A 26898-nucleotide genomic window follows, 5' to 3' on the forward strand; every position below is an offset into this window, starting at 1 on the left:
ATTTTCAAGACAAAAAATTTTTTTAAAGAAAAAAATGCTTTTCTAGGTAAAAGTTGATTTTCATGACAAAAAATGATTTTCAAGGTAAAAGTTGATTTTCAAGACAACATTTTTTTTTAAAGAAAAAAATGATTTTCAAGGTAAAAGTTGATTTTCGAGACAACATTTTTTTTTAAAGAAAATAATGATTTTCAAGGTAAAAGTTGATTTTAATGACAAAAAATTATTTTCAAGGTAAAAGTTGATTTTCATGACAAAAAATGATTTTCAAGGTAAAAGTTGATTTTCATGACAAAAAATGATTTTGAAGGTAAAAGTTGATTTTCAAGACAACATTTTTTTTTTTAAAGAAAAAAATGATTTTCAAGGTAAAAGTTGATTTTCAAGACAACATTTTTTTTTTTGAGAAAAAAATGATTTTCAAGGTAAAAGTTGATTTTCAAGACAAACATTTTTTTTAAAGAAAATAATGATTTTCAAGGTAAAAGTTGATTTTCATGACAAAAAATGATTTTCAAGGTAATAGTTGATTTTCAAGACAAACATTTTTTTTAAAGAAAATAATGATTTTCAAAGTAAAAGTTGATTTTCAAGACAACATTTTTTTTTAAAGAAAAAAATGATTTTCAAGGTAAAAGTTGATTTTCATGACAAAAAATTATTTTCAAGGTAAAAGTTGATTTTCAAGACAAACATTTTTTTTTAAAGAAAATAATGATTATCAAGGTAAAAGTTGATTTTCATGACAAAAAATTATTTTCAAGGTAAAAGTTGATTTTCAAGACAACATTTTTTTTAAAGAAAAAAATTATTTTCAAGGTAAAAGTTGATTTTCAAGACAAAAAATGATTTTCAAGGTAAAAGTTGATTTTCAAGACAAACATTTTTCTTAAAGAAAATAATGATTTTCAAGGTAAAAGTTGATTTTCAAGACAAACATTTTTTTTTAAAGAAAAAAAAGATTTTCAAGGTAAAAGTTGATTTTCATGACAAAAAAGGATTTTCAAGATTAAAGTTGATTTTCAAAAAAAATATTGTTTTTCATGAGGTGGGGGGTCCTGCTTTGGAAATAATTTGTACCCCTTTCAGATATCGCATTTAGATCCCACTAAAACATTCACATGTTGCACAATGAGATGTAAACATGGGATCATGTCTACATTCCTGTAACTTTCTGTTTGTAAAATATATCTTTATTAGTATTTCTTTAATATAATAACATCATTTCATGATTAATATTTACAAATTAAGAAACAACATTTTATTTTTCACTAAAGAAGGGTTCGGTGAATGTGCATATGAAACTGGTGGGGTTCGGTACCTCCAACAAGGTTAAGAACCACTGCTTTAGTGTCTTGAAGCTTTTACTTTCTGAGAAGCAGTGTCCTCTGCAGTGTATCAGTTTGGAAAATGCCGTAAAGCTTCAAATAAGGTGGCGCGCTTTGCTTTGCAGTACCTAGACTTTATTACCTCCCTCAAAGAGGTTACGTTTTGGCCAGGGTTTGCGTGTCTGTTTATTAGCAACATAACTAAAAAAAAGTTCTGGAAGGATTTTGCGGAAATTTTCAGGAAATGACTGAATTAAAAAAAACCATTTCTCTTCCTCCTTTACGGCGTTCCATGCCCCCACCCTGTTGGTCATTTTAGTTTAGTTAGTTAGTTTATTATTTCTTCGTTCAATGGTCAACAAAATAAACAAACAGTTTTACATAAACAAACAGTTGTACATTCATAAATTGAAAATGTTGCAGACCGAAAGGGTGGAGGCTGAAGTTGAACACTTATTGCGCCTAACCCTATAAACCAGGGGTCACCAACCTTTTTGAAACCAAGAGCTACTTCTTGGGTACTGATTAATGCGAAGGGCTACCAGTTTGATACACACTTAAATAAATTGCCAGAAATAGCCAATTTGCTCAATTTACCTTTAACTCTACGTTATTATTAATAATTAATGATATTTACACTTAATTGAACGGTTTAAAAGAGGAGAAAACACGAAAAAAATGACAATTACATTTTGAAACATAGTTTATCTTCAATTTCGACTCTTTAAAATTCAAAATTCAACCGAAAAAAAGAAGAGAAAAACTTAAAAAAATAATTTATGGAACATAATTAGTAATTTTTCCTGATTAAGATTAATTTTAGAATTTTGATGACATGTTTTAAATAGGTTAAAATCCAATCTACACTTTGTTAGAGTATATAACAAATTGGACCAAGCTATATTTCTAACAAAGACAGATCATTATTTCTTCTAGATTTTCCAGAACAAATATTTTAAAATAAATTCAAAAGACTTTGAAATAAGATTTAAATTTGATTGTACAGATTTTCTAGATTTGCCAGAATATTTTTTTAAAATTTTAATCATAATAAGTTTGAAGAAATATTTCACAAATATTCTTCGTCGAAAAAATAGAAGCTAAAATGAAGAATTAAATTAAAATGTATTTATTATTCTTTACAATAAAAAAAATAAATTTACTTGAACATTGATTTAAATTGTCAGGAAAGAAGAGGAAGGAATTTAAAAGGTAAAAAGGTATATGTGTTTAAAAATCCTAAAATCATTTTTAAGGTTGTATTTTTTCTCTAAAATTGTCTTTCTGAAAGTTATAAGAAGCAAAGTAAAACAAAAAAAAAGAATTTATTTAAACAAGTGAAGACCAAGTCTTTAAAATATTTTCTTGGATTTTCAAATTCTATTTGAGTTTTGTCTCTCTTAGAATTAAAAATGTCGGGCAAAGAGAAAATATAAAAATAACGTGTTGCATATTGATATTTATCTGTTTCTATATATATTTAATGTGAGAAATCATTAAGATGATCAGTGTTTCCACAAAGATAAATATCATTAATTATTAATAATAACATAGAGTTACAGGTAAATTGAGCAAATTGGCTATTTCTGGCAATTTATTTAAGTGTGTATCAAACTGGTAGCCCTTCGATTAATCAGTACCCAAGAAGTAGCTCTTGGTTTCAAAAAGGTTGGTGACCCCTGCTATATACAAACAATTATACTTCCATTTTTATTTATATCCCACATTTAGTTTTGAATTAACATTGATCATAGTATTAACTACTGTGTTGATTCAAGAGTGATATATATTTTTTCAAGACATTGGTCTTAAAGTGTTTTTTAAATGTGTGAATGGAACTGGAACATTTGAAGGAATCATCCAAGCTGTTCCACAGATGGACCCCCCTGACAGAAACACATCTACTTTTTAAGCTCCTTCTTATGTTTGCTTTCTGAAAGATAGCTGAACCTCTGAGGTCATAGGGACTCTCTCCCTCACATGGTTACTTTCAGCCCGGTCAATGCAAAAGCGCCAGAAAAAAACTACACACGTTTTTTGTTTGATGCCGTCACATGCGACGGCATTATATGTGAGGATTTAAAAACCGGTATACTGTTACATCCCTAGTGTGTACTTGTGTGTACTTTTTGTCATCCCATTGTTTTGACTGAGATTTGTTCCCCAGAATGCAATGCAGCCATCCACAAGAAATGCATAGAGAAAATCATCGGCAGATGCACCGGTACTGCTGCCAACAGTCGGGACACTGTGGTATGTAACACAATCTACACCAGGCCTGGGCAGTTATTTTGACTCAGGGGCCAAATTTTGAAAAAAAAAATGTGTCTGGGAGCCGGTATATCTGATTTTTAGGGACAGTAATCAGTGTTTCCCATAAACTGCCAAGATACCTGTGGCGGTGGGGGGCATGGCTATGGGCGTGGTCACCATGACATCATCGAGTAATTTGCATAATTTACTACAATGATATGATTTTCTCTAAAAAGGCTCAAAAAATGTATACTTACTAATTAATAATAACAGTTTTGTTTTAAACGTCCATCCATCCATCCATCCATTTTACAATATAATTACAACACTTTATGTACATATTTATATACAGATTTGAACGATAAGTTATTCACTGAAATATATTTATTAATTGTGGTTCTTACAAAAAATATATCTTATAAAATATAGAAGCTAAAATGTCTCTTAAAGCTCTGCCCCTTTAATTAGTGCATACTAAATCATTTAACTTTAGCCTACTACTACAACCATATTATTTACCAGCAACATAAAGTGAAACAGAGGCAGAGGTGTCCTGCCACAGTCAGTAACAAATAAACAGAAAACAGTAGTGGTCAAATACAAATAAGGCAACAAGAGAAGTATCCTACACTTCTCTTTTGTAAAGTAAATCTGAACAGCCTATATGGGCATCTACTGGCCTAGTGGTTAGAGTGTCCTCCCTGAGATCGGTAGGTTGGAGTTCAAATCCCAGCCGAGTCATACCAAAGACTATAAAAATGGAACCCGTTTCCTCCCTGCTTGGCACTCAGCATCAAGGGTTGGAGTTGGGGGTTAAATCACCAAAATGATTCCCGGGCGCGGCACCGCTGCTGCCCACTGCTCCCCAAGGGGATGGGTCAAATGCAGAGGACAAATTTCACCACATCTAGTGTGTGTGTGACAATCATTGGTACTTTAATTTAATCAACTATATGATTTGCCTGAGAAGCTGGACAGGACCAAAAAAAAAAAAAAAAAATTTTTATTTTTTATTTGTGGCGGATGTAATTCTTTCGTGGCGGGCCGCCACAAATAAATGAATGTGTGGGAAACACTGGTAATATAAAACCTCACAATAACGTGTTATTGAAAGCTAAAAACGTTATGACAGACCGCCTTAAAAAACTGAACGGAATTGTAATTTTTTTTACTGAATGAGACACCCAGAATGTACATGAAAATAAGTGATTTACAATATTAACTATGAAGGATAAAACACTGAATATTGACAACATATGAACCTCACACCCCCTCTTGATTGACATATCTTACAATGAAGCGAAACACGACAAAAATGCAACAAACACAGCGAAATATGAACGTAAAGGGTAATAATAATAATAATAGATTTTATTTGTAAAAAGCACTTTATATTGAGTAAACAGTCTCAAAGTGCTACAGTGTATTAAAAAATAAATAAATAAAAATAAAAAAAGATAATAAAGAAATAAATAGAAATAAAAACTAGAACAGCCAAATAGATATAGCTAGTATGCACATATCTAAAAAAAAAAGGCTTTTTTAAAAAGAAGGGCTTTTAAGCCTTTTTTAAAAGCAACCACAGTCTGTGGTGCCCTCAGGTGGTCAGGGAGAGCATTCCACAGACTGGGAGCAGAAAGCCCGGTCTCCCATTGTTCGTAGCTTTGTCCTCTGAGGTTGGAGGAGGTTAGCCTGTCCGGAGCGGAGGTGTCGTGGGGAGGATTTGGGGGTGAGTAGTTCTTTGAGGTAGAGGGGGGGCATTTCCATGGAGGCACTGGTGGGTTAGCAGGGAGACTTTGTATTCAATCCTGAGTGGAACAGGAAGCCAGTGAAGGGATTTGAGAATTGGGGTGATGTGGTCGTATTTCCGCACTCTCATCAGGATCCTAGCAGCACTATTCTGTAAAGAAAACATGACTGCACATCATAATGGCAGCTACACTTTCCATCTTAAACAGCTAAAAAAATTATTTGGGAATGCCACATTGAAAAGCTTAATTTGCCCAGGTCTGGTCTACACTGACGTAATACAATGTCTCCAGATGTCACGTCAATAATGACATTTTGGTCAGTTTAGAACAAAGGCAGGCAGCAGTCAGGGTCCACATCCTAGTAGGTCATCAATATTAAGCATCAAGAAAGAGCGACTTACCTAGATAAGAGTTGGGTGGAAATGATCAAGCACAAATGTTCACACAGTGTGCAAGATAGGGCGGGCTCTATAAAGGCCAAACAAGGATTTGGGCTCCAACAGGGAGTAGAGAAAGGAGCTAAGATGAGACAAATGCGCAAAGCTGTGAGGTGTCACCGAGCCCTCGTACGGATTCCCTCGTCACGGCTCAGTGACGGAAAGGGCGAACGCCGTTTGTCTCCGCAGTTCCAGAAGGAGCGCTTCAACATCGACATGCCGCACCGCTTCATCAAGGCGCACAACTACATGAGTCCCACTTTCTGCGACCACTGTGGGAGTATGCTGTGGGGTCTTGTCAAGCAAGGACTGAAATGTGAAGGTAGAGCCCGCATCCCCCCGCTCGCCGCCATGTACCTTGAAATGTTGTCTGTGTCTGTGTCGGCAGATTGCTCCATGAACGTTCACCACAAGTGTCAGCATAAAGTGGCCAACCTCTGTGGCATCAACCAGAAGCTACTCGCCGAAGCACTGACACAAGTCAGCCAGGTGAGATGTACACAAGTCTTCTACAGCAGTGGTCACCAGCCTTTTGCAGCCCATCAACCAAAAACCAAAGCAAGATCTACCCCTGGATCAACTATGTTTTATATGCGTGTGTACATATACACATACACACATATACATACATACATACATACATACATACATACATTCATACATACAAACCCTGTTTCCACATGAGTTGGGAAATGGTGTTAGATGTAAATATAAACGGAATACAATGATTTGCAAATCCTTTTCAAGCCATATTCAGTTGAATGCACTACAAAGACAACATATTTGATGTTCAAAATCATAAACTTTATTTTTTTTGCAAATAATAATTCACTTAGAATTTCATGGCTGCAACACGTGCCAAAGTAGTTGGGAAAGGGCATGTTCACCACTGTGTTACATGGCCTTTCCTTTTAACAACACTCAGTAAAGGTTTGGGAACTGAGGAGACACATTTTTGAAGCTTCTCAGGTGGAATTCTTTCCCATTCTTGCTTGATGTACAGCTTAAGTTGTTCAACAGTCCGGGGGTCTCCCTTGTGCTATTTTAGGTGCCACACATTTTCAGTGGGAGACAGGTCTGGACTACAGGCAGGCCAGTCTAGTACCCGCACTCTTTTACTATGAAGCCACGTTGATGTAACACGCGGCTTGGCATTGTCTTGCTGAAATAAGCAGGGGCGTCCATGGTAACGTTGCTTGGATGGCAACATATGTTGCTCCAAAAGCTGTATGTACCTTTCAGCATTAATGGCGCCTTCACAGATGTGTAAGTTACCCATGTCTTGGGCACTAATACACCCCCATACCATCACACATGCTGGCTTTTACACTTTGCGCCTAGAACAATCCGGATGGTTCTTTTCCTCTTTGGTCCGGAGGGCACGACGTCCACAGTTTCCAAAAACAATTGGAAATGTGGACTCGTCAGACCACAGAACACTTTTCCACTTTGTATCAGTCCATCTTAGATGAGCTCAGGCCCAGCGAAGCCGACGGCGTTTCTGGGTGTTGTTGATAAACGGTTTTCGCCTTGCATAGGAGAGTTTTAACTTGCACTTACAGATGTAGCGACCAACTGTAGTTACTGACAGTGGGTTTCTGAAGTGTTCCTGAGCCCATGTGGTGATATCCTTTACACACTGATGTCGCTTGTTGATGCAGTACAGCCTGAGGGATGGAAGTTCACGAGCTTAGCTGCTTACGTGCAGTGATTTCTCCAGATTCTCTGAACCCTTTGATGATATTACGGAGCGTAGATGGTGAAATCCCTAAATTCCTTGCAATAGCTGCTTGAGAAAGGTTTTTCTTAAACTGTTCAACAATTTGCTCACGCATTTGGTGACAAAGTGGTGACCCTCGCCCCATCCTTGTTTGTGAATGACTGAGCATTTCATGGAATCTACTTTTATACCCAATCATGGCACCCACCTGTTCCCAATTAGCCTGTTCACCTGTGGGATGTTCCAAATAAGTGTTTGATGAGCATTCCTCAACTTTATCAGTATTTATTGCCACCTTTCCCAACTTCTTTGTCACGTGTTGCTGGCATCAAATTCTAAAGTTAATGATTATTTGCAAAAAAAATTTTTTTATCAGTTTGAACATGAAATATGTTGTCTTTGTAGCATATTCAACTGAATATGGGTTGAAAAGGATTTGCAAATCATTGTATTCAGTTTATATTTACATCTAACACAATTTCCCAACTCCTATGGAAACGGGGTTTGTATTTAAACAAGCTTATTGGTTTGTCAAGTGGGACAGGCGAAAGTAAGTCGGAGAAAATGCAGTCGTTTATAAATTATTTAATGTTTCTCTGTGGCCCGGTAGAAAATGTGTCACGGACCGTTACCGGTCCCCGGACCGGTGGTTGGGAACCACTGATCTAAATCACAGGTGTCTAACTCAAGGCCCGGGGGCCAGTCCTGGCCCACTACATCATTTTATGTGGGGTTCAATAAAATCCTATTTTTTTTAATTTTTTTTTTACTAATTGCATTTGTTCTTTCAATTTTGACAGAAAAAAAATGCATATTTTAAACTTTAATATTATCTGAACATGCCAATTATAATATTATATACTGTATTGCAAAACTATTTTTGCAGATAAAAACAAATACTTAAATATCTGCTTGTCACCTTTATTTATGATTTTAAAGCAAGTTATACATTAAAAAAAAATCTAATAATCAAATGCATATGCATTTCGATTAATCCCGCATGCATAATGTAAATTATTTTTTAAAAAAGCGGCCCTCTGAAAGCAGCCATTACTGCAATGTGGCCCTCAATGAATATGAGTTTGACCCCCCTGATCTACATCAATAGGATTTGTCTGAGTGGCTGGACAGGGCAGATTAACAACATACAAATAAAAAATACAATTAAATCATCTTTTTAATCGATTTACAATCTTTACAAATAAGAATTGCGATTAATTAGAATTGTTTTTTTTTTTGACACTCATATTTCTCATTCTTAGTAAAAGAAATGAGGAAATGTAGCTCCCAAACAGATGGTAGTCTTGACACAAACATTTAAGCTGATATCACACTCTGCTGACTGTTTACTTTCTGTGTGTGTGTGCATGTGTGTGTGTGTGGATTGTCCTGGTGTTTGTTTTACGGACAATAAAGGAGAATTTGTTGTTTTTTTAAAACCTCTTCTTTGTCCCCATCAGAAATCCTTCACTCGCCGTTCTGATCCAAACCTTCCGAATCTGCCCGATATTGGAATCTACGACGAGGTCAACAAGCTGTCTGACCTGGACATCAACGGTCAGCGAGTGTCTGCGTCTCCTAACACGACTCAGTGTTGGCGTTAACGCACTTTTTATGTCTTTTTACGCATTGAAATCAAAAAGGACGGAAAATTTTGGAAGTCCACGCGTATTTAAAAAATATTTTTTAATCGATTATGGCTTTCTGCCGGTGTTTTGTTTTGTTTATATTTGCCGGGTCAAATGATTAATTGTGTAAATACTCCAAAGCATTCACACACATGCTTTTTTCCCTTCTTCTTCTCCAGATTTTGGCGCGCTCTACCTTCCACATTCAAACCGTTCCAACTTCCAACTGTTCAACCTATTCGGGAATGGCGGGCTTTCCCTTGACAAATTCCAAAAATTCCCAGATTTCCCAGAATTCCAGGTTTTCCGGGACATTTTTCCCATTCAAAATGTATTGGTCATTTTTCAAACTTCCACCATTTCCACATTTTTCAACCGATTCAAACCATTCCACCTTCAACACATTCCAATTATCTTGGACATTCAAACTATGATTTTTACAAGTAAAAAAAAATTCCTGGAATTCCCAGATTTCACTTTTTTTCAAACCGTTTTTTGAACTTTTTTTTCTGTCGACTACTCCTTCCACATTTTTCAACCCACTTCAACCGTTCCACCGTCCAAACATTCCTCTTAATCAGGACAAAAAAACAAAGTTATTTTTTGAACCGGAAAAATTCCCGGTTTTCCCGAAATTCCTGGAATTCCTTAATACCATTTCTCAATTAAATTTCTCGACCCGGTTGAAAAATTCCAAAACCAACCATTTCAACTCATTCAGACCATTCAAGTTTTATTTTTACCATTTCCCAAAAAATTCCCACTTTACCCGAAATTCCCAAATTTCCATAAAATTCCTATTGAAATGAATGGGACATTTTTTCAAATTTCCACAATTCCCACATTTTGTATCCGATTCAAACCGTTCCAACGCCAACATTTTCAGCCTGTTCCAAATTGTGTGCGCTCCTTCAACAATTAAAAAAACCCCAGATTTCCAGGAATTCCCAGTTTTCAGGGACATTTTCCCATTCAAAATGAATTGGCCATTTTTCAAACTTCCACCATTTCCACATTTTTCAACCGATTCAAACCATTCCACCTACAACACATCCCACTTATCCTGGACATTCAAACTATAATTTTTCAAAGTAAAAAAAAATTCCAGGAATTCCCAGATTTCACTTTTTTCAAACTCTTTTTTGAACTTTTTTTTCTGGCGACTACTCCTTCCACATTTTTCAACCCACTTCAACCGTTCCACCGTCCAAACATTCCTCTTAATCAGAACAAAAAACAAAGTTATTTTTTGAACTGGAAAAATTCCCGGTTTTCCCGAAATTCCTGGAAGTCCTTGATACCATTTCTCAATTAAATTTCTCGACCCATTTGAAAAATTCCAAAACCAACCATTTCAACTCATTCAGACCATTCAAGTTTTATTTTTACCATTTTCCAAAAAATTCCCACTTTACCCGAAATTCCCATATTTCCATAAAATTCCCATTGAAATGAATAGGACATTTTTCAAAGTTCCACAATTCCCACATTTTTTATCCGATTCAAACCGTTCCAACGCCAACATTTTCAGCCTGTTCCAAATTGTGTGCGCTCCTTCAACAATTTAAAAAAAAATTACAGATTTCCAGGAATTCCCAGTTTTCAGGGACATTTTCCCCATTTAAAATGAATCGTCCATTTTTTAAACTTCCACAATTCGCACATTTTTCAACCGATTCAAACCGTTCCAACGTCAACGCATTCAATTCATCCAACTATCCAAACCAAATTCTGCTTTTCCTGGAAATTCAAACTCTTCAACATTCAAACCTTTCTAACATTCTAACTATCCTTACATTCATACTACATTCTGTCAGCATTTCAGTTCAACTTCAGCATTTGAGCATTCACACGCAATTTCTTCAGGAATTGCCTCATCTAGTTATTCATTTTTGGTCGACTTCAAAGTAATGCACTTTCCGGTACAATTTCTTAAATTTATGATTTGCCTAAAGTTTTGTCGATCACAAATACTTCATTTCCGGTATTAGGACTCCTGTGTGTTATTGTTTTGGTCATGGCGAGCAATAAACCCAAGAAGCGAGGCTTCAATGGAAAGTGGCTTCCGTAGCCACTTTCCAGCAAATTACTTATGAAGATGGAAATATGTTTTGCACTCCATGTAAACGGGCTAAGAAAAAGAACACCTTTACGACCGGGCGCACTGATTTTCAAAGATCCAGCCTCACCAGGCACCACAAAACACCCTCCAATTTGGGTCCCTACAGTTCCGCTCTTTGGTCGGAATGACGAGGCCGTCAATTTTGTACAACTCTTTATTTATGTTTTCCACAAAGCCAAGTGGACATCCACCATGCTAGTAACACTCCTGAACATGCTCGCGCTCCCTCTCCTAACTTGCCCACTCACTTACACACCTCACTCACCCCACATACCGCCGTTCTTAAAGGGGAACACAGCTTATGGCCATCACCAAGCCAGAGATGAAATGCTACAGGCATTGAGTGCCACTCTATTAAATGACATTGAAACTAACTTGCAAAATTCAAAGTTTGTTGGCATTATTTGCCATGAAAGTGTAGATGTGGCCGATTTTAAATGACTGATGACCTACATACAGGTGAGAATAATCAATTAAATTTATCATGTGCATGTATGACCTGGCACACCATTATTATCATTTCATTACCGAAACAAAAAACTTTATACACTTTTATACTGCAATAAATTCACCTACATCTTATTAAATAAAAATATAGAAAAAAATACCGGCAGTGATAAACTTTATATCCATGAAGGAAAGAATAACTGAATAAATTTACATATGCATAAACATTTTTTTTCTTTTGTATTATTTTTTTTAATGAATTAAGTAACGTTTAAGACAAACATAATATAGAATGTGAGCTATGACAGGATTAGGGATGTCCGATAATGGCTTTTTTTGCCGATATCCGATATTTTCCGATATTGTCCAACTCTTAATTACCGATACCGATATATACAGTCGTGGAATTAACACATTATTATGCCTAATTTACCCAACCAGGTATGGTGAAGATAAGGTCCTTTTTAAAAAAATTCATAAAATAAAATAAGATAAATAAATTAGAAACATTTTCTTGAATAAAAAAGAAAGTAAAACAATATAAAAACAGTTACATAGAAACTAGTAATGAATGAAAATGAGTCCTATTAACTGTTAGTATTATTAGTGGACCAGCATCACGCACAATCATGTGTGCTTACGGACTGTATCCCTTGCAGACTGTATTGATATATATTGATATATAATGTAGGAAGCAGAATATTAATAACAGAAAAAAACAACCCTTTTGTGTGAATGAGTGTAAATGGGGGAGGGAGGTTTTTTGGGTTGGTGCACTAATTGTAAGTGTATCTTGTGGTTTTTATGTTGATTCAAAAAAAAAAACCATACCGATAATTTAAAAAACCATACCGATAATTTCCGATATTACATTTTAAAGCATTTATCGGCCGATATTATCGAACATCTCTAAACAGGATAATGCATATCATCATTTGTTTTCAAAACGGTTACAAAAAAGTGGGACCCCAAAAATGTACCCCATTTTTATGACCCGATAATGACTGAAAATTCCTAGCGCCAACACTGGGACTATAGCGGTGAATGTGATAAATAACTGTTGTTCCTTTGTCAGATTCACTAAGTCACTATGGTAGAATATGGGATGGCTCCAGCTCGCAGCCTCAGACCCGTCTCACCCATCTGACACACGTCAACGTGGACAACTTTGTCTTCCAAAAGGTCCTAGGAAAAGGCAGCTTTGGCAAGGTAAGCAGCCACCGTGTCCAACTCCATCCAGGGTTTATCAATTGCCTGGATTTTAATGACGTCACGTCCGGCTCATTAAATATGCACGTTCTCGAAGAAAAATGCCCCTATGTTTACGTTGTTTTCGGCCGTTCAAATCGTGAAAAGGATAAACGTTTCTTCAGAGTTCCTTGAGAGGTAATCAAGAATGGCGGGAAAAATGCAAGATTTTACGAAAGACAATGACAAAAGTGGCACACGCTCCAGTGCAATGGAGCAGAGTCGAAGAACGCACAAGTTTGCAGTGATCATTTTGTTAAAGGTTTGTTTTGACATACTTTTGACGTTTAGTATTTCCCTTTACTTACTATCTTGATATTATTTGTATTTTATGTTTCAACAAACAGAACCTAGAAAGTCAGAGTCAGTGATACTTTGTCAGGAAAGGTACTGCTACGTCTCCTCTCTTGTTTATTTTGTACACCAATGTGTCAGAGTACCATATTACAACAGGAGAAAAATGAAATATGGTGATGATTCAGTAATTCTGAGTTTGGTAAATGGGTATGCAGTCACGGGTGTTGGCTTGTTCACATGGACGCAAGACGCGAGGTAAAATCATGAAATGCAACTTTGCTCGATGCATATTCATCCAGGAGAGTGTTGATACCAATGTCTTTGACCAAGCCGCACACCAAGAAGTTGTAGACCTCCATGCTTGTCCAAGTTTTCATCTGATTTGTTGTGTAAAATGATGACTGGGAACTCCCGACGGATAATCCTTGCTATCACTCGACAAATCTTTTTTTCGGTATACTATAGGGCGGGGGTCAGCAACCCGCGGCTCTAGAGCCACATGCGGCTCTTGAGTGGCGCTCTGGTGGCTCCATGGAGCTTTTTCCAAAATGTATGGAAATGGAAAAGAAATGGGGTGAAAAATACATTTTTTGTTGTAATATGGTTTCTGTAGGAGGACAAACACGACACAAACATTCCTAATTGTTAGAAAGCCCACAGTTTAATATGTTTATGCTACACTGATTGAGTATTTTCCAACATAGAAATAACACTACACATCAATGAATCTCTGTTCTTTTTTGTAACGATTCTTAACGGATTTATTTATTTATTTATTTATTTTATTTTTTTTATTTTTTAAATCTGTTCTGTCCAGCCACTCAGGCAAATCATATTATTGATGTAGATTCCCGTATCTGCTGTAAATATTTACTTATTATAAAATATAATTGTGGGTTACTTCGCTTGTTGCCGTATTTGTATTTGACTTTATTACATTTTATTAAACAAAACAGTTTTTTTAAGTGATATAGACATTTATTAATCATAGAACTGGCATCCAATGTTCTTAAAAAATATATTTAAAAAAAAAAAAATATATATATATATATATATATATATTAGGGCTGCAACTAACGATTAATTTGATAATCGAGTAATCTGTCGATTATTACTTCGATTAATCGATTAATAATCGGATAAAAGAGACAAACCACATTTCTATCCTTTCCAGTATTTTATTGAAAAAAAACAGCATACTGGCACCATACTTATTTTGATTATTGTTTCTCAGCTGTTTATACATGTTGCAGTTTATAAATAAAGGCTTATATAAAAAAAATTAATTGCCTCTGCGAATGCGCATAGCATAGATCCAACGAATCGATGACTAAATTAATCGGCAACTATTTTTTTAATCGATTAGTTGTTGCAGCCCTAATATATATATATATATATATATATATATAGCACCTGGGAGTGCTCTTCATGTATATGTATATATATATACTGTGTATATATACTGTATATGTGTATATAAATGTGTGTGTGTGTATATATAGGTATATATACGTATGTATATATGTATATATATACATGTGTGTATATATGTATATATACATGTATATGTATATATATACACATGTGTATATATATATATATATTTTTTTTTTAATGCATATATATGTGTATATATACACATATGTATATATATACATGTGTGTATATATCAATCAATCAATCAATCAATGTTTATTTATATAGCCCTAAATCACAAATGTCTCAAAGGGCTGCACAAGCCACAACGACATCCTCGGTACAGAGCCCACATAAGGGCAAGGAAAACTCACCCCATATATGTATATATACATGTATATGTATATATATACACGTATATATATATACATTTATATGTATATATATACATGTATATATATATATATTTAGAACCTTTATTTAACCAGATAAGAAAACCCATTGAGATCAAGATCTCTTTCACAAGGGTGACCTGGCCAAGAGGTCAACAGCACATGTCACAGAGCAGTTTCAAAATAAATACATTAAGACATGCATTTTAAAATACATAAGAGAAGTGTAAAACAACAGAGATTTACATCTTTAAAAACACAGGCACTGTGCAAACGTCTCTCGCTGTTTGTCCCTCAGGACAGAACGAAGGCTCCAAATGGAAGTAGTTCTGTAAGTTTCAGTTTCGTCTGCAATTCATTCCATGCCATAGGGGCAGCAATGCCAAAAGCTCTTTTGCCAAATTCAGTCCGTACATGAGGAACAGTTAAAACATACAAATTGTTAGAACGTAATGCGTAAGAGCTGCTTTTTCTTTGTAACAGAGTACACAAGTATGGAGGTATTAAACCTAAAAGAGCCTTATAAATGATAGTCAGCCAATGTGTGTATCTGCGTGCACTCAATGAAGATAAGTCTGACTTCATATACAGTTGACAATGGTGGGTGAGACTACGACAGCCAGTAACAAATCTTAGTGCTGAATGAAAAACAGTGTCCAAGGACTGGAGGCATTTAGATGAAGCACTAAAATAAAGCACGTCTCCATAATCAATTACAGGCAAGATAGTTACTGTCACCAATTTCTTTCTGACTTTAAGAGAGAAGCAGTTTTTATTTCTAAAAAAGAAACCAAGCTTTACCCTAAGCTTAGAGACCAAGTTGTTAATATGGACTTTAAATGAAAGCTCCTGATCAAGAGTAAAACCCAAGTACTTGTAATTTAAGACCTGCTCTATAGGGTTTCCATTTGATGTTACAATATTTGGAATATTTTCCAGTAGCACCCTTGAATGAGAGAAAACCATTAACTTGCTTTTATCTGTATTTAAAACCAATTTAAGATCAAATAAGCGAGCCTGGATGACATCAAAAGCAGCTTGTAAAAACTCAAAAGCCTGAGTGATGGAGGTTGAACAGCAATAAATAATGGTATTTTTATATATATTTGTATGCATATATATATATGTGTGTGTGTATATATAGATATATATACACGTATGTATATATGTATATATATATATATACATGTTTGTATATATACTATATATATATATATATATATATATATATATATATATATATATATATATATATATATATATTATACTATATATATTATATATATATATATTAGACACTGTAGCAAAAAGGTGATTTCTGTTTCAGGTTCTCTTGGCGGAGCTGAAAGGTCGCGAAGAGTACTTTGCAGTGAAAGCTCTGAAGAAGGACGTGGTGCTGATGGACGACGATGTGGAGTGCACCATGGTGGAGAAGAGGGTCTTAGCTCTGGCCTGGGATAATCCCTTCCTCACACACCTGTACTCAACTTTCCAGACCAAGGTAAAGCCAGCTTTAATTTCCTTACTGCCGGCAGTGAGAACTCTTAACGATGCTCCTCGTCATCCACTGCAGGAACATCTCTTCTTTGTCATGGAGTATTTGAACGGAGGAGACCTAATGTTTCATATTCAGGAAAAAGGACGCTTTGATGTCGCCAGATCCATGTAAGAAAGCAAAAGCCTGTCTCCTTCTTCTTTACTCGGCACACACACACACACATTGAATCAAGTGTGATGGAAGGCAGACACAAGCAAAAATTAGCCAATATTTGTTCTTTGTCTTCCTCCCTTTATGGGATTTTGCTTTGGGCTTTGATATCACATTTTGAGTCCTGATGGGCTCTACCTGGGCAGGTGTGCGTTCCCTGGTGCTCAATGGCCTTGTAAGGACTGAGCTTGTCTAGGCAGAATGAGCTATCAATTACTTGCCAGCGTTTTTTTTATACTTATTCGAACTATAGAATATCCAGGTACACATTTTCTTGCGTTTGTTTCAGTTTGGAGTTGAGTCTCTGAAGCCTGTAGTAGGATGCATCTGCCAGGTAGCCAGGCAGCTCCTCCCCCTCCAAAACATTTCAACCTTGCCATGTTGGTTTTTTTACAATATTTCCTGCGTTTATACTCCAATTTCAGGTCAACATGCGCAATAAAAGTGACTATTGAAACACATGTATTAGTTCCAGCTGCAATAACACTCCCTTCCTGTCTTTAATCAGCCTTGTTTGCTCGCTATGCATCAAGCTGACAAGCTTAAATGGTGGATAAAAGCTGTGGTTTCTCCACTCAAAGCGCTACAAAAGCAGGGTTGCCAAAGTCAGCTTAGTTAGCTTAGTTTTTATTGGCCTGCAGCACATTGTTCCAAAAATAGAAAAAGAAAGCCCAGCAAAAATGGTAAAATTTTTTTGCAAAAAGCCACGATGTCAAGAGAAAAAGCTGTAATGTTGCTATTAATAATGAATAATATTCAAACAAAGCTTTCTGCTGCATTACCTGATGCAAATAAATATTTCAAAAGTGACGTTTCTGCAAATCTTGCGTTTAACTAGAGCTGAAATTGTAATATATTCACACACAAGTGGAACTCTTAAGTGCATATCCAGCAAGCACAAGACATTGATACAACGTTGATTATACATGCTTGTCCTTTAAAACCTTGCAAAATAGTTGTATTTGTAAATTGAGACAACGTTAGTTATGTCTACAACCTTCTACTATCCAGGTGAGCGGCATGATTTATAACAGGGGTCCCCAAACTACGGCCCGCGGGCCGGATACGGCCCCCCAGCGTCCAAAATCCGGCCCGCGGGAAGTCCCAAGTTCAAAAAAATAAAATAATAACATTTTATTTTTTTTGTATTTTTTGTTGTTGTTGACATTTGTGCTTACTAGTATTTTTTCTACCGTCTCCTAGCCACTCAGGCAAATCATATTGTCTAAAAATGCATTTTACCATCGATAACGTGACATGCAGCAAGTGCACTCTTTAAGTCAATTAGTGCGCGAGGAATATATATGTATGAATACATATATATATATATATATATATATATATATATATATATATAAATATATATATATATATATATATATATATATAAATATATATATATATATATATACACACACATATAGACACATATATACACATATACATATATACACATATACATATATATATATACATACAGTACATACATATATACACATATACATATATATATACATATATACACATATACATATATATATACATATATATATACATACACTATATACACATATACATATATATATACATATATACACATCACGAGCGTCTCCCTAGGGAGGTCCTCGTTGCACGTCCCACTGGGAGGAGGCCCCGCGGCAGACCAAGGACCAGATGGGGGGATTACATCTCCTCTCTGGCCTGGGAACGCTTCGGGATTCCCCAGGAGGAAGTCGCAAATGTTGCTCTGGAGAGGGAAGTCTGGGGGTCTTTGCTGGAGCTGTTGTCCCCGCGACCCGATTCCGGATAAGCGGTTGAAGATGGATGGATGGATATATACACATATACATATATATATACATACAGTATATACACATATACATATATATATATTCTGGTTCGGAGGTGTACCGAACGAGTTACCACACGGACATATTAAGTAGCAGTGTTTCCCATAAACTGCCAAGATACCTGTGGCGGTGGGGGCGTGGCTATGGGCGTGGTCACCATGACATCATCAAGTAATTTGCATAGTTTACTACAATGATATGATTTTCTCTAAAAAAGGCTCAAAAAAAGTATACTTACTAATTAATAATAACAGTTTTGTTTTAAACGTCCATCCATCCATCCATTTTACAATATAATTACAACACTTTATGTACATATTTATATACAGATTTGAACAATAAGTTATTCACTGAAATATATTTATTAATTGTGGTTCTTGCAAAAAATATATCTTATAAAATATAAAAGCTAAAATGTGTCTTAAAGCTCTGCCCCTTTAATTAGTGCATACTAAATAATTTAACTTTAGCCTACTACTACAACCATATTATTTACCAGCAACATAAAGTGAAACAGAGGCAGAGGTGTCCTGCCACAGTCAGTAACAAATAAACAGAAAACAGTAGTGGTCAAATACAAATAAGGCAACAAGAGAAGTATCCTACACTTCTCTTTTGTAAAGTAAATGTGAACAGCCTATATGGGCATCTACATCAACTATATGATTTGCCTGAGAAGCTGGACAGGACAAAAAACAAAACAAAAATAAAAAAATGTTTTATTTTTTATTTATTTATTTTTTTAATTTGTGGCGGACGTAATTCTTTCGTGGCGGGCCGCCACAAATAAATGAATGTGTGGGAAACACTGAGTAGCGTAACGCACATTGTGTAAACAATGCACACCGAGGCACAACACACGGCATGCTAGCAGCTAACGGGCTAGGATAGACTGACCATACGTCCTCTTTTCACCGGACATGTCCTCTTTTGCGGAGCTGTCAGGGCGGAGTTTCTTAAATGCCTCAAATGTCCGGCATTTTGAGTTAGGGTGGCGTGTATTTTCAATGTAAGTTCAGGGTTAAGAAGGGGTTAAAAACAAAACAAATTGTGCGCAAAGCAGCATTGGTGAGGGAGGGGCAGAGACAGAGAGAGAGAGAGAGAGAGTTATGATAAACGTGCATGCGTCGCCAGGCTCTGCTTTTTATCCATAGATTTATAACATTTAATGTTTTATTATCTATAGCAGGGGTGTCAAAAGTGTGCCCCGGAGGCCATTTGCGGCCCACAGCTAATGTTTTAAAAGCCCACGGCACATTCTAAAAATACTATTAAAATCAACAAAAACATAACAAAAGTGAAATAAAAACGCTTAAAGGTTAAATGTAATTTAGAAAAAGTTGCAATGTTGACTAATAAAACAAAGCTGTTTTTTTTTTCTTTCAAACTGTCATTGCTCAAAACATAATATTGAATCAAAATCAATGTTATTATGAATTATTGACCTATCCAAGGTTCCCATTACTTCACATCAAATATTCCACTAAGAAAAATATTTTTGGTGGAAGATTTTGCAAATTTGGTAAATAAATAACCAAAAAATTTATATTTTGTTGTTTTCTTACTGTACCGAAAATGAACCGAACCGTGACCTCTAAACCGAGGTATGTACCGAACCGACATTTTTGTGTACCGTTACACCCTTAATATCCCAGTAAGCACAAGACATTGATACAACGTTGATTATACATGCATGTCCTTTACAACCTTGCAAAATAGTTGTATTTGTAAATTGAGACAACGTTGGTTATGTCTACAACCTTCTACTATCCAGGTGAGAGGCATGATTTATAATCTACAATTAACTTTCACCAACTCAGAGGCGATGCAGCAGCTCACAGTATGTAAATATAGCAGCATAAACTAAATAGCTCTCTTTGATCACAGCGCCGCTAAAAGTAGCTCCTCGGCGTTAGCGCTTATAATAACAATATCACTAATACTTGGTTAATATTCAGGCCACAACATGCAAATGGAGTATTGCTGGGGCTTTTTGGACATTTCTTTAGAGGGCAAAATAGTTTTCTCTAGGGGTGTTCGGTTCGGTACGTACCTCGATTTAGAGGTCACGGTTCGGTTCATTTTCGGTACAGTAAGAAAACAACAAAATATACATTTTTTGGTTATTTATTTACCAAATTTGTAAACAATGGCATAACATATACAGGTATATACACACGGGGTCCATTGCCAGGGTTAATGTGGTGAACATATAGAAAATAAAAACTAATCAAGATAAGGCTCAGAATGGTTTCTTAACAAAACTTTTCTACATATAAAGTGCTTTTTTTGATTGATTGATTGAGACTTTTATGAGTAGATTGCACAGTACAGTACATATTCCGTACAATTGACCACTAAATGGCAACACCCCAATAAGTTTTTCAACTTGTTTAAGTCGGGGTCCACGTTAATCAACATTAAACTGCCTCAAGTTGTTGCTCAGATTAAATAAAATGACAACATTTTTCTTCTACATATAAAAAGTGTAACATTAAACAGTTTCAAGTCAACTCAGCTTCAGATTAACTTTTCTTCCCCCCCCCCCTTATTGGCTTATTGTTCTTCCACCATAGAAGTGGGTCAAAATCTAGTTTTTAATGAAATATGGTCTTAAATCTGTTGCTATAAAAACATTTGTTATTGCTTTAGCCCTGCCTGACTCGCCGAGGAGAGGCTGCTTGAATGCGGTGGTGACGCTTCAAATGGGTTAGCATGTTTGACGTGTTGTCAGAAGCAGCCGCTGAACAATGTCGGCAAACCTCCGTCCTCCATTGTTGTATCGCGCAGCCAAAGTGTTCCCAAACGGGAAATCTTAACGAGGCTCTGGCTTTTACAGTGTGTTGTGCCTCGGTGTGCATTGTTTACACAACGTGCGGTACGCTACTTAATATGTCCGTGTGGAAACTCGTTCGGTACACCCCCGAACCGAACCGAAACCCCCGTACCGAAACGGTTCAACACGTACCGTTACACCCCTAGTGTTCTCCCATTAGTTGCATTATTATCCACCCCGTACTTGCCGTATTTTACGACTTAGACTACCGTTCAAAAGTTTGGGGTCACCCAACAATTTTGTGGAATAGCCTTCATTTCTAAGAACAAGAATAGACTGTCGAGTTTCAGATGAAAGTTGTCTTTTTCTGGCCATTTTGAGCGTTTAATTGACCCCACAAATGTGATGCTCCAGAAACTCAATCTGCTCAAAGGAAGGTCAGTTTTGTAGCTTCTGTAACGAGCTAAACTGTTTTCAGATGTGTGAACATGATTGCACAAGGGTTTTCTAATCATCAATTAGCCTTCTGAGCCAATGAGCAAACACATTGTACCATTAGAACACTGGAGTGATAGTTGCTGGAAATGGGCCTCTATACACCTATGTAGATATTGCACCAAAAACCAGACATTTGCAGCTAGAATAATCATTTACCACATTAGCAATGTATAGAGCAGGGGTCACCAACGCGGTGCCCGCGGGCACCAGGTAGCCCGTAAGGACCAGATGAGTAGCCCGCTGGCCTGTTCTAAAAATAGCTCAGGTAGCCCGTAAGGACCAGATGAGTAGCCCGCTGGCCTGTTCTAAAAATAGCTCAAATAGCAGCACTTACCAGTGAGCTGCCTCTATTTTTTAAATTGTATTTATTTACTAGCAAGCTGGTCTCACTTTGCCCGACATTTTTAATTCTAAGAGAGACAAAACTCAAATAGAATTTGAAAATCCAAGAAAATATTTTAAAGACTTGGTCTTCACTTGTTTAAATAAATTCATTAATTTTTTTACTTTGCTTCTTATAACTTTCAGAAAGACAATTTTAGAGAAAAAATCCAACCTTAAAATTATTTTAGTATTTTTAAACACATATACCTTTTTACCTTTTAATTTCTTTCCTCTTCTTTCCTGACAATTTAAATCAATGTTCAAGTAAATTTATTATTTTTATTGTAAAGAATAATAAATACATTTTAATTTAATTCTTCATTTTAGCTTCTGGTTTTTCGACGAAGAATATTTGTGAAATATTTCTTCAAACTTATTACGATTAAGATAAAATAAAAATATTCTGTCAAATCTAGAAAATCTGTAGAATCAAATTTAAATCTTATTTCAAAGTCTTTTGAATTTCTTTTAAAAAAAATTGTTCAGGAAAATCTAGAAGAAATAATGATTTGTCTTTGTTAGAAATATAGCTTGGTCCAATTTGTTATATATTCTAACAAAGTGCAGATTGGATTTTAACCTATTTAAAACATGTCATCAAAATTCTAAAATTAATCTTAATCAGGAAAAATTAGTAATGATGTTCCATAAATAATTTTTTTTATTTTTTCAAAAAGATTCGAGTTAGCTAGTTTTTCTCTTCTTTTTTTCGGTTGAATTTTGAATTTTATAGAGTCGAAATGGAAGATAAACTATTTCAAAATTTAATTGTCATTTTTTTTCGTGTTTTCTCCTCTTTTAAACCGTTCAATTAAGTGTAAATATCATTAATTATTAATAATAACATAGAGTTAAAGGTAAATTGAGCAAATTGGCTATTTCTGGCAATTTATTTAAGTGTGTATCAAACTGGTAGCCCTTCGCATTAATCAGTACCCAAGAAGTAGCTCTTGCTTTCAAAAAGGTTGGTGACCCCTGGTATAGAGTGTATTTCTTTAAAGTTAAGACTAGTTTAAAGTTATCTTCATTGAAAAATAAGGACATTTTAATGTGACCCCAAACTTTTGAACGGTAGTGTAGGTTGCATCAAAAAAGAAAAACATGTGTTTTTGTGTTATATTAGGATTGTGAATGATACACAAAATGTTTCGAAAAAAGTGCAATTCCTCTTTAAGAAGAACCACAGGTAATAATAATAATAATAATAATGATAATAATAATAATCTAAGACCAACATGTCATGGAAGTAACTTGCTTTCTTCTTATTATGGCAGGAAAATGATTGCTGGAAGATCTGTTTTACAAATACGAGAGGTTTTCTCATCAGGTCACATTTAAAGGAAGTATTACGCTTGCATCTGCTGTCCATTAGATCAGATGTGTGTGAATATTTAAACAAGTGGAATGGATGTGCTGCGTTTGGTTATGCAATAGGTTATCCTTAGGCAGCAACTGAAGTGCTCGCCAAGCCTCAAATGACCTCTTCGTCTACAAAGACCCTGTTGGAACCAAACGATAACATCACACTCAGTGGCCCATTTCCAATGATTTACTCTCGCTTTTGCATAAACGGCAGACAGATTTACACTCAGGCTGTTTTTAAAGTACGCTTTATGCAGAACGCTGCTTCCTTTAAAGAAAGTAAGTCAGTTACATCTTGTGCAGGGGCCTAATACAGACGAACCAAGGAATCATTTTAACAGCCAAGACTCCTCACCAGAGAAAAGCATTTTTGCTTGATAAAAAAGATGTGAAACACAGCAATGTAGCATTCATATTTTAATGTCTTCTAGTGTTCTTATGTGAAGTATTTGGAAATAAAACTACATGTAAACAAATAAATAGTTCTCTTTGTGCACATACAATAATTATCAATTTAAAATGCATTTTTGGGGATTATAATAACGATGAACTTTAACAGTTTTTTAACATGTAAACAAAGAAATAATTATTGTGCAAATAAAAAAATGTATCAACTTAAAATGCCCCTTTTTGAGATGATAATAAAGATTAAATTGATTTAACATATTTTATATATATATATATATATTACGGAGCCCCTAAAGGGACATGGGAATTTATTTTTTTTTAGACATGTATCTCGTGGCCACGAGAAAGTATCTCGTGGCCACGAGAAAGTATCTCGTGGCCACGAGATACTTTCTCGTGGCCACGAGAAACTTTTTATAAAAAAAAAAAAAAAAAAAAATTTTTTTTTTTTTTTTTTTTTTTTTTTATAAAAAGTTTCTCGTGGCCACGAGAAACTTTCTCGTGGCCACGAGAAACTTTCTCGTGCGCACGAGAAACTTTCTCGTGGCCACGAGAAACTTTCTCGTGGCCACGAGAAAGCATTGGATGCGTGCTGATGGTTTAGTGTGTGTTAAAATGGCAGTTTAGGAGTTAATATGGCTGTATTTCCAGATAGGACTTTCCCCCATGTGTGTTGTGGCAAAATGTGAATGCTTGATTAGTAGGTGTGAGACAAACACTTTATCTTCCTGGTTATTGTAACGCTACGTGTTTGACATTATTTAAGACGTTATCATGCCCGGGAAAGGACAGTTTTCCTCTTCTGTGGCTGTGGGGGGTGGGCGTGGCTTGCGGACCTGCAGTGAAGCGGAGTGTGTCAGTTAGTCCCATGTTGATGTGATCAAACTTCTTTCTTGCTTGGAAGATACACACACAATTGTAACTGTTATTTCTTCCTGCAAATAATAAATATGTACAACGTGTTTGGATGTATTCATTTATGTAAAATTGTCATTAAATGTAATATTGCCTGACAAAAAGTGATACGACGTACGTAATATTTGGATATTTACACATCGCATATTTACACACGCGCATCTGACTAGAATACCCTTATGTGCATTACATATATCAACATCAACTACCTACTGTACTGTTTACTTGTTGAAATACCCTTTTTAGAACAAATATCTACCCACATAATTTATATGTGTATATATAATATATATATATGTGTATGTATGTACCGGTATGTATGTGTATCTATCTATATATATATATATATATATATATATATATATATATATATATATATATATATATATATATATATATATATATATATATATATAGATACACATACATATATATATATATATATATATATATATATATATATATATATATATATATATATATATATATATATATATATATATATATATATATATATATATATATATATATATATATATATATATATATAAATATATACATATTATGTATAAGCATGTATATATATACTCTACTGTTTAAAAGTTTGGGGTCACATGGAAATGTCCTTATTTTTGAAGGAAAAGCACTGTACTTTTCAATGAAGATAACTTTCAACTAGTCTTAACTTTAAAGAAATACACTCTATACATTGCTAAAGTGGTAAATGACTATTCTAGCTGCAAATGTCTGGTTTTTGGTGCAATATCTACATAGGTGTATAGAGGCCCATTTCCAGCAACTATCACTCCAGTGTTCTAATGGTACAATGTGTTTGCTCATTGGCTCAGAAGGCTAATTGATGATTAGAAAACCCTTGTGCAATCATGTTCACACATCTGAAAACACTTTAGCTCGTTACAGAAGCTACAAAACTGACCTTCCTTTGAGCAGATTGAGTTTCTGGAGCATCACATTTGTGGGGTCAATTAAATGCTCAAAATGGCCAGAAAAAGAGAACTTTCATCTGAAACTCGACAGTCTATTCTTGTTCTTAGAAATGAAGGCTATTCCACAAAATTGTTTGGGTGACCCCAAACTTTTGAACGGTAGTGTATATATATATATTATATTACTGTAACTTGTTCTTAAAAATAGTAGTTATTTTGTTTGTCAAATTTAGTGTTTGTGTGTGTTTGGGGCGGCATGGCGTAGTGGGTAGAGCGGCCTTGCCAGAAACCTGAGGGTTGCAGGTTCGCTCCCCGCCTCTTACCATCCAAAAAAAAATCGCTGCCGTTGTGTCCTTGGGCAGGACACTTCACCCTTGCCCCCGGTGCCGCTCACACCGGAGAATGAATGATGAATGAATGAGTTGTAAAAATGAATGATGGGTTCTCACTTCTCTGTGAAGCGCTTTGAGTGTCTAGAAAAGCGCTATATAAATCTAATCCATTATATATGTATACTGTATATATTTATGTGTGTTTCTTCCTATACAGTATACATGTATATGTGTGTGTGTGCGTGTATATACTGTATATATATATATATATATATATATATATATATATATATATATATATGCATATACATACATACACATATATATATATTATATATACACATATAAATTATGTGGGTAGATATTTGCTCTAAAAAGGGTATTTCAACAAGTAAACAGTACAGTAGGTAGTTGATGTTGATATATGTAATGCACATAAGGGTATTCTAGTCAGATGCGCGTGTGTAAATATGCGATGTGTAAATATCCAAATATTACGTACGTCGTATCACTTTTTGTCAGGCAATATTACATTTAATGACAATTTTACATAAATGAATACATCCAAACACGTTGTACATATTTATTATTTGCAGGAAGAAATAACAGTTACAATTGTGTGTGTATCTTCCAAGCAAGAAAGAAGTTTGATGACATCAACATGGGACTAACTGACACA

The 26898-nt window shown here is 35.2% G+C and overlaps 1 protein-coding gene across 2 annotated transcripts in view; it reads left to right on the forward strand.

Moving 5' to 3' along the window:
* LOC133643486 (protein kinase C delta type-like) overlaps positions 1 to 26898 on the forward strand; it is an 88607-nt gene that overhangs the window by 51616 nt on the left and 10093 nt on the right. For both annotated transcript variants that reach the window (XM_062038099.1, XM_062038100.1), the window contains exons 7-13: positions 3496 to 3581; positions 5959 to 6091; positions 6158 to 6258; positions 8950 to 9046; positions 12762 to 12895; positions 16367 to 16540; positions 16613 to 16704. In XM_062038099.1, coding sequence (XP_061894083.1) covers positions 3496 to 3581; positions 5959 to 6091; positions 6158 to 6258; positions 8950 to 9046; positions 12762 to 12895; positions 16367 to 16540; positions 16613 to 16704 — 817 coding nt within the window. The remainder of the gene's footprint in view (positions 1 to 3495; positions 3582 to 5958; positions 6092 to 6157; positions 6259 to 8949; positions 9047 to 12761; positions 12896 to 16366; positions 16541 to 16612; positions 16705 to 26898) is intronic.

Source organism: Entelurus aequoreus, linkage group LG26 (assembly GCF_033978785.1).
Source record: "Entelurus aequoreus isolate RoL-2023_Sb linkage group LG26, RoL_Eaeq_v1.1, whole genome shotgun sequence".
NCBI lineage: Eukaryota > Metazoa > Chordata > Actinopteri > Syngnathiformes > Syngnathidae > Entelurus > Entelurus aequoreus.